The sequence below is a fragment of the Chiroxiphia lanceolata genome, chromosome 15 (genome assembly GCF_009829145.1).
Source record: "Chiroxiphia lanceolata isolate bChiLan1 chromosome 15, bChiLan1.pri, whole genome shotgun sequence".
NCBI lineage: Eukaryota > Metazoa > Chordata > Aves > Passeriformes > Pipridae > Chiroxiphia > Chiroxiphia lanceolata.
Genome location: NC_045651.1, coordinates 11,111,360 through 11,123,151, shown reverse-complemented (window position 1 = coordinate 11,123,151; position 11,792 = coordinate 11,111,360). Strand labels below are relative to the sequence as shown.

The 11,792-nt window shown below is 47.3% G+C and overlaps 1 protein-coding gene across 1 annotated transcript; it reads right to left on the bottom strand.

Moving 5' to 3' along the window:
* Positions 1–4,414: 4,414 nt before the first annotated feature.
* On the bottom strand, positions 4,415–11,346 carry LOC116794441 (serine protease inhibitor Kazal-type 9-like). The gene is made up of 5 exons (XM_032703104.1): positions 11,198–11,346; positions 8,736–8,863; positions 8,313–8,376; positions 5,322–5,374; positions 4,415–4,904 (listed from the first exon to the last, which is right to left on the bottom strand). Exons 1-4 carry the CDS (start codon positions 11,315–11,317, stop codon positions 5,369–5,371), a joined length of 318 nt encoding a protein of 105 aa, XP_032558995.1. The 5' UTR covers positions 11,318–11,346; the 3' UTR covers positions 4,415–4,904; positions 5,322–5,368.
* Positions 11,347–11,792: the final 446 nt, after the last annotated feature.

Sequence of the window (11,792 nt, the reverse complement as noted above, 5' to 3'; positions counted from 1 at the left end):
AGGAACTCTGCTACTATTAGTAGTTTGCAGTGTGCACCTGCAAAGCTGAAGTCTCTCCAAATGCCAACCTTTCCTGCTACATTAGTCTCTAGGAACATAAGAGTTCATCTCCGTATTCATATACCTTGATTTCATTCCTTCCCTCTGATGTTCCACCCCATGTTTCCTGCCCTTTCCCTTATCTCAGTTTCATCACGTGTCAAGGGCTCCAGACCTTTGGACCAATCCAAGCCTCAGCTACAAGGACCTCTTTTCATCTTGATTATAATATCCATCTCTCTGGGCTTATTCCAGCCAAGACCAGCGTCCATTAATGCTTCCTGGCAGTGGAAAATGTATCTTGACAACTTAATTGCCAGGCTCTGTAAAAGCTGTCATGGTCAAGCAAATTCCTGCCAGTGTCCACAGCAATGACACCTGAACCTTATAGGAAAGGAGACATTATTTGCAAACCAAATCTGCAGTTAAAGTAGATTGACTCGGCATGTTCTGTCAAGAGCAAAGTAATTCTCTTCCAACTAAGATTAGTTTTGGGGAGTAGTTTGTAATAGGAGACAGAGTAAAGGGACAGAAGAGCAAACACCCGTCAAGGATATAAAGAAGGAACTAGGATTTAGAAAACATCACCACAGCTACAGCACGTGTCTGCTGCCCCATGTGCCAGCCCAGGCACACAATGCTCAGCTTTGGGCTCCCGTCCTGTGCACAAGGAAGGTCCATGCTGTGACCCTACAAGCGAGCCCCTGCTTTAGAGAAGTGATTCAGCAAAGCATTTGTCCATCAGGACAGAGCCTTTCAAGACCAGAGCAGAAGTTGCAGCAGCACATCCCACCCACATGGGACAGGAAGACATTTGGTTGTGTTTACACCCTTCTGCTTGCGCAATCCGCACTTGCAGTGATGCTGCGTTGACAATTACTTGCTTATTTTCCCTTGCTGCAAATCCCACCTGGCTGAGCAGCCCTGGACGTGAGCACTCCACTCCTCTCTTCTGCTGCCTCTCAGGTTGCCTCTAGTCCCAGCTGTGAATCATCTGTCACTATTTCTGCAGAATTTCACTGACACAGGCTGGGACAGGAGGCAAGAAGACAATAAAGCCAACTCACCTGTTTGTCAGAGATATATGCATACTGTCCATGCTTCCCATTCTCAAACCACATGGGCAGTTGTTACTACACCAAGCACTAAACTGTTTGTTTTGGGACCCTCTACATCAAGGACCTGATTTTTTAATTTGCAAACAGTTGCATTTACATCTTGTTTTCAGTGAACAACTTGAGTGGAGTTGCTCACACCTTCATGCAAATGAGTGTTGAAAGTGCTTGTCTTGCAGTTCCAGGGGGAGAGCTGGGCAGCAGGAGGGGGCTTGCAGCAGAATGGAGCAGGGAGATCCCAAGGAAATAGCATGGATGAGAGTTCCCTGTAGTAGGGAGTGTCTTGAAGGAAAAGACAGATATTCTAACAGATGCCAACCAGGAGCCCTAAAGAGGGGAAAGAGGGAGGCCCATTCACCAGTCCCCAGTGTGAAAGCAGATGGGCCATGGAGCAGAAATTGCGATAATCAAGACAAATAACACTGAAATCCCCAGTTACCCATATACAGCTGTTGTGTAGTGGGATTGAGCATCACAGAAATGTAGGGAGAGCCAGAAAAGAGAGGTCTGCCAGAGGGGCTTGCCAGCACAAACAGCACCAGTCTCTTCATGTCACAACTCACTTGGGTTCTTGAAGGAACAAATGCCCCTAAACTGCTATAGCAGACTGCAGAAGGTGCCCTGGCCAGAGCACACCATGGGGCCATGCCAGGGCTCTCTATCTCTGTGGCTGCAAGAGCAGCAGGGAGTTAGGTGGGCAGAGCTTCCAGGCTTCAAATGGACAGACTGCAGAGGACTGAAAAACACCATGGTGAGTTCAAAGTCTGCTGAAGCATCTGCCAGAGTCAACAGTCCTCACTGTATACAAGAGCAGTACTTGCACACCCTGAAGAATTGCATAAGGTCCTGACACCTTCTATGAAAAAAAGAAAAAAAAAGTAAGAGACTTAAGGTCCTTGCAGAGAGTATTTTAGCCCAAAACCCAACCACAGTGAGAGGCTGGAGACTGAACTGTCAGTTCATAATGCCAGTTCTGCAAAACCTCAGGAATTGCTGTGAACCACATGGGGTCTGTGGTTATTGGCAAGTGACACCCTTAATAAAGTGTAATTTACAGGAAACTGAAGAGTCCTCAGAGTGCTGGTACCTTTCCAGTTTCATAGAGGGATGGTTTGGCCTTGTTACAGTTTTAAAGGGCAACACAAAGGGTAAGCAAGAGCAAACATAAAAGAAAGGGTAGCAAACCACCAACACCTCATGAGCCTTTGCTTCCTTCTCCCCAGGAGGAACAACACATGGCTTCCATCATGCAGACCCCACCGGAGCTCCACCACACATGGTGCCACTCAGGACTGTTCCTCACTAGCAGCCCTTGGAGCAACCTGCAAAAAGGAGTGGAAAGCAAGAACAGAGCAAGCAAGAAGGCTGCCAAGAACAGGATGGAGCCGGTATTGCTGCTCACAGCAACACAGGCAGTTTTAGCAGGTCTCTGTCCTGCATCTTCTCAGCAGACAGGCTTGGAATCTGATTAATGATCCCTTATCACCAGCTGTGATTTTTGTGGATGATAATTTCTTCTGGCAGCAGGAAAAATTTAGAAGGTGCTCAAATACTGACAGAAGAGGCTACTGGGGCACTGGCTTCATCAGCTCATTGCTTTTCAAGCACATTTAATGCAGGTTTTAGGGGTCATTATTTGAAAACTTAAATACTTGAAATCACTACAAATCATAGTAGCTTTCAAGAGCACTGATTTTCATTTGCAAGAATTTATTTTAAGCCACAAATTGTGCACTGCTTTTATGAAATCATGTAGATGTCCCTGCACATGATTTTAGCTGGAATCAGCGAGCAGACATCATCAGAGCACATTTTTACTGTCTGACATTCATCGTTCTCAGGCTGCATAAATAACATTCAAGAATGTAATTGTTTCATCACAGCTCTAAGACAAACTTTACATTCCCCAAAACAGCTAACCAGTCCCAAACAGGGGACTCTCACCCTACATGATTCTACTTACTTAGGGGATTTTCCACTTCAAAAGAGGCAGTCATAATTTATTTCTAAACCATAGTGTTTGCTTACATTAGAAATCAGCATAAAAAATACTAACAACCACTTATGTCAGAGTTTGTTGAAAATAAAATCAGGCTTTATTATTATCAGTTATAATAAAATGTGATGCAATACGTAAGCATTTTGAGAGTTTAAAATCAATTCTCATTAACTGCAGTAGAGAAAAAGGATTTGATAACTTAATTGCAAAAATTCTATGTCTTCGGTGGGAGTGAAATTAATCGGTATTAGGTAAAATCCTGTAAAAATTGAAAGAAAAATCAAGTGGCTGTGAAAGAAAGACATTCCAGCCTTATCTGCAAGAGAAAGTGTTTACAGATCAGGACTAAGTGGACTCAAACACCGTGTATGTTCATTCAAGGTCTTCTGGAAATGTCCTGAAATAAAGTTTATACAAATAAAGAACATATTTGCTTTAAGTAACAGCTATAGAAGAAAGCACAGGAGGTACGTGCAAACCGCCAGCAGAGTTCTGTTAACCCACCATCGGTGTCTCCTGCTTTGCATACCACCCTATTTCCAGATTCACTGATCCCAAAAAGCCAGGGAAACCCTTAACTCAAAAGCCTGGTTTTATCTTAGCATAGTTTCAGAATATAAATTAATTAGAACTGTCTGTAGGTCAGTTACACCTCAAAACAACAATACCTTTCCTTAAAAACCTTAAGCCATTTCATGCCACAGAAATTCTCACTTCTGCATCTGCCCCAGCACCAGGGTCCCGAAGGAAGGAGCCTTCTCTCCCTGCAGGAGATGGACCCAAAAGATGGGCACTGGCTGAGCCCTTGAGCTCACAGGGAAGTTCAGGCCAAGGCAGAAGGTGAACCAGGCAGTGACAGTCCATGGGCCATCACGATGTCTGAGCTTTCTGTGCTGCCTTGAGGGTGCCATCAGTGGTTCTGCCCTCTCACAGCAAGAAATACTGCTGGCCAAATCCACACCTTCAGATTCTGCCTGGATGTGCCCCCAGCTCCAGCTTTGGTGGGGCAGGGTTCAGCACACCATCTGACGTGACCACTCAAGATGACCACTACTTCCCACTATTGCTCAAAACAAAGTGGTCTGGATTTCCCAGTGCCTTAGATGAGAAGCCTGGAAGAGGACATTCCCTGCAACAACTAAACTGCCAGCCCAGAGACAAGGTGCTTTAAAACCAATTTTTCCTTGTAACTTTCCAAATGTAAACCAATTAAATCTCAAACAACCCTCTGAGGTAGGTAAGTATCTTTTAATGTTTGTTTTACAGGCAGGAGAAAAGGGCTGATAGGGCAGTGAAGTGATTGGCCCAAGACCCCATAATGAGTCAGAGGGAACCTGGTCCCTCCTCACAAAACCCTGGACCACGCTCTTCCTCCTTGGGTCCAACATCTTCGCCAGGTATTTACAGCAGCTGGTGCACCTCTGGGTGCTTATTGCCTAAGGAGCACATGGTGTAAAGCCGGAGTGGGGACTCATGTGTCCCTCCCATAAGGCTTAGTGAACAAAAGTGACATGAAGCTGATGAGTTATCTTTATTGTAGAAGCACGTTAAGACACAGCGAGGCGGCAGAGACTGCAACGGCATGCATGGGGCAGACCTGGGAAGACACCACGGAGTCCCCACAGCCTTTCGCCCTCCACCTGAGCAAGGACGGGCCCCGTTTGCTGCAGAAGGGGTTGAAGGCAGCTCTGGTAGTCCTGGGGACTTGGCAGCTCCCCTGATGATCAACATCGACTCTTCCTTTACTTGCCCTGTGGAGACAGAGGGCAGACAGTTCATTACTATAGTCCCAGAAGGCAAAGGGACATGAAAGAACCATGAGGAAACACCAAAGCTGCCCCCATGCTCTGCAGGGGTTCTGGGCCAGCCTGCCTCTCTATGATGGGGGGCAGCAGCTGCTCTGCCAACATCCTCCCCGCTCTGCAGGGACAGCCTGGCTGGGAAAAACAGAGCCAGGGGAGAAGGAGTGGGCAGAGCCCACTACTGCAAGTTCCCACAGACTCAGCCCCACCATCCCACATCTGCAGTGAGAGGAGGAATTCTGCAAAGCCATCTGTCCCAGCCCTGCAGCTTGTCCAGCAAGGTAGGACACTCCAACCCTTGTGAAACACAGCCCCCAAAGGACAGGCTGGCCAAGCAGGAGTAAGTCACTCCCCCTCTCTCCGTACCTTTGGTCACAGGTGATCCCTGGTGTTTGCTGGCAGTCTGAACTCCGTTACTCCTGGAAAGGAAGAGCAAAAACTAAGTCCACTTGACCACTGCTGTGTGACACTGGTATCAGTGTGACAGCCCCTCAAGGCCAACTCAGTGCCCACGTGAGACAACTGCAGCAGAGCCTGGCACAAGGACAGGCAGATTGGGCTGCTGCCAGCTGAGGAAAACAAGACTAATTTCAGCCTGAAGCTAGGTGCTTTCCACACCTATTTTCTAACTGGGAAAGGTCCTGCTTTTTGTCTTTTCTTATTTTGCCACCTCAAAAAGCAGCATGGCAAAACAGAGAGCATTGTAAGGAAACCGGGACTTGCTCATCTAGGAGTTTTCTATTTGTTAAGAAACAGGTTTAAAAAATAAAAAAAGGAGAAACTGGATATCTCCTTTTTTCCCTGACTTATTGACTAATGTGGGCATACTGGTGACTACTGCCTGGGTGACCTGTGGAAAAACCTTTAAACTGCAAGACATGCAGCATTAAAAGTCAGATGTGCTGGAAAGACCCACAATCAATTCATCCATGTAACACAGCACTGTAGGACGTACCAGTCAGTTAACTTACAAAAAAAAGATATCTAAACCCAGGATGCCGACCTACATTTCTCATCAGTAAAGCAGAACAGGATCAAAGGAATTCAGTTAAACCACAGACCTCCCAGGCAAGGTGGCAAGACCCAACGCTGGCCAGTGGGGACAGGCTGACTCTGCAGCAAGGTTTTCCACCTCAGCCGTGCACAGAAACACCCTTTAGTATCAGATCTCTATCAAACCACATTGCTCCCATCCCTTCCTACAAGCATCCTTCCCTGATGGCCATCAGGTTACCAGAGCTCTCAGAAACACATGGAAATCCAGCTGCAGCTTTGCAGGCAGGAGCGGATGCAGGCAAAGGGATGAGGCACCTTGAACACACATTTTCTCAGGCAACCCAGCACTCTCTATGGATATATTAAAAATACAACTCAAGGAAATATTACTTTTTTTTGGGTAACAATTTCTTATCTTCCTCCAAAGCATTTCATATTCTGCACATTCCAACTCTCTAAATCTATTTCTGATGCCAAAAGCACTGCTGGAAGCTGGTTTCCTCCAGGTTTTAGTAGCATATATTCAGTGTCCAAGTCTTCAGCAGAAAGAAAAATTCATTATACTGAAAGTGAGCATGAATTTCAGTGCTGAAAATAGCTTTGCTCTGTACATTGTTTATAAGCTCCCATAAGTTTTCAGTCTGATCCTTCAGGTGACATAAAAAAAACTAAGAATAAATCATTGTGCATGGGGGTTTTTGTTTAACTTTTCTTACCCCTCAGAAAAAGCTTATCACTTTCCCTTTTAATTGCAACCAACTCTCCTTGGAGTACTTAACACAGCTACAAGCTGTGACTTTCAGTAAATGGCATCCCCCTTTAATTGCAATGGCTTGAGAGCCATAACAGCTTGGTAAAACATGAAACAGTAAGGAATTCCAGACCAGGCACAGTTTTGTGGGAATCCTCTCTACTTTTCTGTTGCCACGGTGTACCCAGTCTCATTCTGTCTCGGGTAGTGTGAGCACAGTCACTAGCAGATTCAAGTACTACCTGGTCTTCCTGTGCCCCCAGAATTCACAAGCCAACAGCAGCTCCCTCTCACTAAAAATCAAGACACAAAGGCCTCCAGTACCATCACAGGCAAAATTCTTTCTCTCTGCACTACAATTTCTTTGATGAAACAAAGTTTAGAGCACCCTGCTGCTTTACAGAAGAGGAGAAAAAGAGCCAGAATGTTTAGTTTTAGTGTCTTGGGGATCTGGGGGCATCCTGTCACTGAACAAAGGAAGGCATGGCACGACTGTTCTCATATCTTGTAGCTCCTTGTTGCCTACAAGCCCATGGATACCACATTCTTATTCTGAAGTCAAAGCTCCATCCAAAACTTTACAGAACTTCTCTTTGACAGGTTCAATATTTGGATCACCTATAGGTTTAGGCGACCTATTTCCCTTGGTACGAATATTCAGTTTCTAAAGAGTTCATGTCAATGAGGACATTTGTCCCTGGGTGCCACAGGACAGCCTGTGAACTCAACAGACACAAACTGGGAGACACTGGCTGCAAATCCAAATGCTGGAGACTGTCAAGCTTCCACTGGTAGAAAGACAAAGCACAACTGAGAAATGTTTAACTCATCTGCTATGTGGGATTGCACAAGATGTCAAGACCTTTCCAGAAAGTATGCCACCTAGTGAATAATTTTGATTTCCCAACCATCTACCTGGATATTACTTAGGGAAGGAGCCATTTATAGTTTACACAGTTGTGGTCTTCCTGGCCAAACCAAAGTCCCAGGAGGAAAGTCAGGTGTTTTCCCATCACTCTTCTACCATACAGCCTAAGCAAAACACGGAGACTATGCATAGGTTAATATATTAAATCTAAGTCTCAACCTGTATATAAATATCTGGACCATGAACATCCATTTCTGGGGCTCTAACAATCCTGCCACAGATGGCAGAGGCCAGGTTGGCTCCCCAGCAGGCACTTGGAGTGAAAAATGGGATAGATACTACACACAGTAAGAGGTACTTGTTCCTCCACATCTCAGCAACATTCCCATCCAGAAAAACAAAGGCAGGGAGGAAGAGAGATGGGGCCCCAATACCTCTTTTCCCTCCCAACAAATGTGTCTGAAGAGCAGCTGCAGAGCATGGCTTTAATTATCCCACTGTTAACTGAACGAAAAGTTAACCCAGTTAACCTGCCAGCAGGGTCTAAGCGTAGACCCCCCAGCTACTGCTGAAGGGCACAGTGGGCAGTTTGTGACGAAGTGCCAGCTACTTCTCATTCCTCACTCCCCACTGTGGCTGCCTGGATTTGACCCCCACAGGCTGAGACAGTGCCAAAAGGGGAGTTTCACCAGAGGAAGGGAAAAGATTGATGTTCACAGCCCAGCCATGGCGTGCCGCTTACCACTTCAGGGGCAGGCTCTCGGCACTCGCCTTGGTAGTTTAATGTGATGAAGTTTGAAGCTTTCCTGCAAAGGGAGGACAAGACATTGCTTATTATTCACTTGCAACACCACAGCTTTCTCTGCCATCAGCGTGACAGTCCTCTGTGGACTCCTTAATGCTTTGATGCTTATGGTGGCATTTATTACTCCCCAAACAATCTGTGATTGGGCAGAAAGGGTATAGGGGACCCTGGCAACTTGTGTATCTTAATTAGCTGTCATCAGATTTATCTCAGGCATTTTGATCTATGTTTGCTTAACAGCAAAGCACTGAGGACACACTTGATAGTGAGTCATGATGTATCAAAACAAACACTGTTCTGCAAAAGACACTCGGGAATGGTGGATGGCCCTGTATTAGTGAAATCTCTCCGCCTACTCACATGGCAGCTGAACACAAGTCACATTCATTTTTGTATGTTTTCCCATCAGTGCCACAGACTGGTTGTGAGGATTCGCTGCAGAAAATCCTTCCACCCTTTACCCCGTGCAGAATTCGATCACAGTCCAGCTGAAGAGACAAAGAAATCACATTTGGTGCTGGTTCACTTGCAAGACCCTTCTTTACATGACTTAAAAGTGCTCATAAACCAAGCCCTGCATGGGGCCCCTCTGCCCTCTAGCATGTCCATCACACCTCCAGCCAGGACAGACTTGGAAAGAGATTGTGCCTCTTGTTGGACCAGCCAGTCAAGCTTTTGGGAACAGAGCCCTCACGCCCCACTCATCTAATCCACCTCAACACCATGGTCTTGAGCGCGTTTATTTCTCTCACTGTGGACCCATAAGAAGACAAACTTCTGCTACCTGTTCTTAGCCCTCCTTATCAGGGCTTTGATGCTGTTTCATCTCCAAGAATGAAGACGAAGCCCATTGGTCAAAATTAAGGAAAGATGTCTCCAGCAGACTGGCGCTGCCCGAGGGCGGTGCGACACGCACACAACTTCTACCGCCCACTGCGTCGACAGACACGAGCATATCTGAGCAGCTATGACTAATGAGGGGTGCCCTCTTGTTTCCTCTCGAGCATGGCAACGGGAACATTTAGGCACAGTTTTCCTTACAAACCACACGTGGTACAGCCAGGACAAACTCGCAGCACAAGGAGCGACCTTTGGAGACCCCGAAAAAGCCTCTCACACCCTACCAGCAGAGTGGGGCGGGTGTTTGCAGAGTCATAGCAGATTTCCAACAGCAGAGGTCAGGGATAGCACAGCCTGTTCCCTGGCACACACAGCCCCTTCCTCAGCTCCGCCACCCACCGCTGCTCAAGGAATCGAGAAAAGACTGAGATGAAAAAGTGACTAATGGGCTCCCAACCTCATCTCCAGGTGCTACAAAATATGTTGCTACGACTGCAAATGGTACAGTGGGACTTAGAGGGTATTCCACTTCCCATTCCACCTTGAGATGCAGCATTTAGCTCAAAAATGATGGTTTATCAATAGCCCTACAGGGTGGGAAGCACGACAGGGAAGGAAGATTTCGTGCCAGGCGCTGTAGGGGGGTTTCAGTGATGCTGGGGTGCTATGATAGTACCTGTTGGTTAAACATCACTTGTTAATTTCAGTAATGCGCTGCTTCCTCCCTCACCTGGGTAATTATTGGTGATGTGAAAGCAGACAATGCTGACCTTTGCAATCCTCTGCTCAAAGCCTCCCTACGCACCAGACAGTGCTGCCTGCACCTCTGCCCAGGACAGGCGGCCACCCCACCAGCAGCCCCACATATCACAGGTGCCAGCAGCCAGTGCCACCACTCCTTTGGCTCTGGAGAACTGTGCGACAAAACTCACAGGTGGCCCTGGAAAGAGGAGAGGAGCAGATCTGCTCTCTGAATCACCTCTCGTCGGTCAGGCTCATCAGCATCCACTCCCCCTCCAGTGCTACCAGGAAATACCACTAAGCCCTGAAGCAGACTGGCCTTATTACACCTAATGCTTCCTCTGGAATGCATTAAAATTGCTGTACCTGAACTACCTACTAGGTTTTTAACTCAAATATCCCTTTTCTAAAAGCGGTCAGTGACAGAGGCTTCAGGGAGAATTAAGGCAATTGGTAGTAAGGTCTTTCCACCCATGGAAATACACTTCCTATCCCTTCCAAAATGTTATTTAAATTACTGTATGCAAACGCCAGAGGAATTAAAACATCAGGTATTTTTTTTTTAACCATCCTACCTCTTGACAACACCCTGTGACAGTGAGATCCACAGTTTAGTCACCCTTTTTGCGGTAACTTATTTTCTCTTATTAGTTCATATTTTCCACTTTTAGCTTTGCTGGAACTATTCCATTTTCTTTCATGAGAAGGGAGAGCAGACACCCCCACCTTCCTCCCACATTATTCCATACACACTTGTCATCTACCGCTCAGTGTTTCCCCCTTTAGCACTCCCTCCTCCTGCCAACCTTGTCCTCATGCCCTGGTCAGCTCCATAACCCTGTTCTGGCCACGGCCTTTACCTCAGCATCTTCTCAACATGAAGGAGGGGAGGAGGAAGGTGGCACTTCTCAACCCAATTTGGCTACATGTGGGGCAGGCATCCAGCCTGAGTTCAAAACCAGCACCCCCACAGCTGATGTACTCCCATAAGGAGCCAAGCCCTTCCCACTGCTTCAGTGCCGGGTGATACAGGGACTGGCATCAGAGTACAGATACTTTCACTCATTCAAACCCTTCCAAGGACACAGGGCCAAGTGAGAAGCTTTAGGGTTACAGCAAGAACAGGAGCATCTGCTGGGAAAGGAGCAGGGGGGGCTCAGCACTGGCAGAGAATCCCCTGTGGGAGAGGTCCCCATTTCTGCCCATACAGTTGCCATCCAAGGTGCAGGAGGTGGCTTTACCATCTGGGACTCATCGGTGTCTCTGCTCTGTGACTTGCGGCCCAGTGACCGGTTGCAGTTCCTGCCACGTTGAGCTGTGTTTCGTTGTGGGCTGGCAGAGAGAGCAAAGATACTGTTCATCACACCGTGCTCCCAAACAGAGGGAGCACAGTGCAAACCCACCCTCCCCACAGCTCTGAGAGCTGTTTGCACGGTGACATCCACCCACTCACGGGGATAGGAGAAACAGGGAGACAACCCTATCAGGGAGACAACCAACAGCAGGACAACCTTGCCCTGTGCTCAGCCCAAGTGTACCACCACCCCAGGGCTCTGCACCCCCGTGTCTGCTGGCATCACTTGGTGGAAGGGGGATTGAGGAATTGCACCAGCCAAAAGCAAGAAATCACAGTGTTCCCCAGAAAAGGCTCTGAAAAAGCAGCAGCTGAGTCCTGCTCAGGTCCAGCAGCTATAAAACAAACAGGAGTGCCTGACCAGTGCCCAGAAAGCACGTGATACATCAGGCACTACCTCTGAGCCAGGGGATGAGGATGAGCCAGGGCTAACCCACGGGTGCACTGCCAGGAGTCAGGGTTTGCTGGACAAAGCGTCCTAA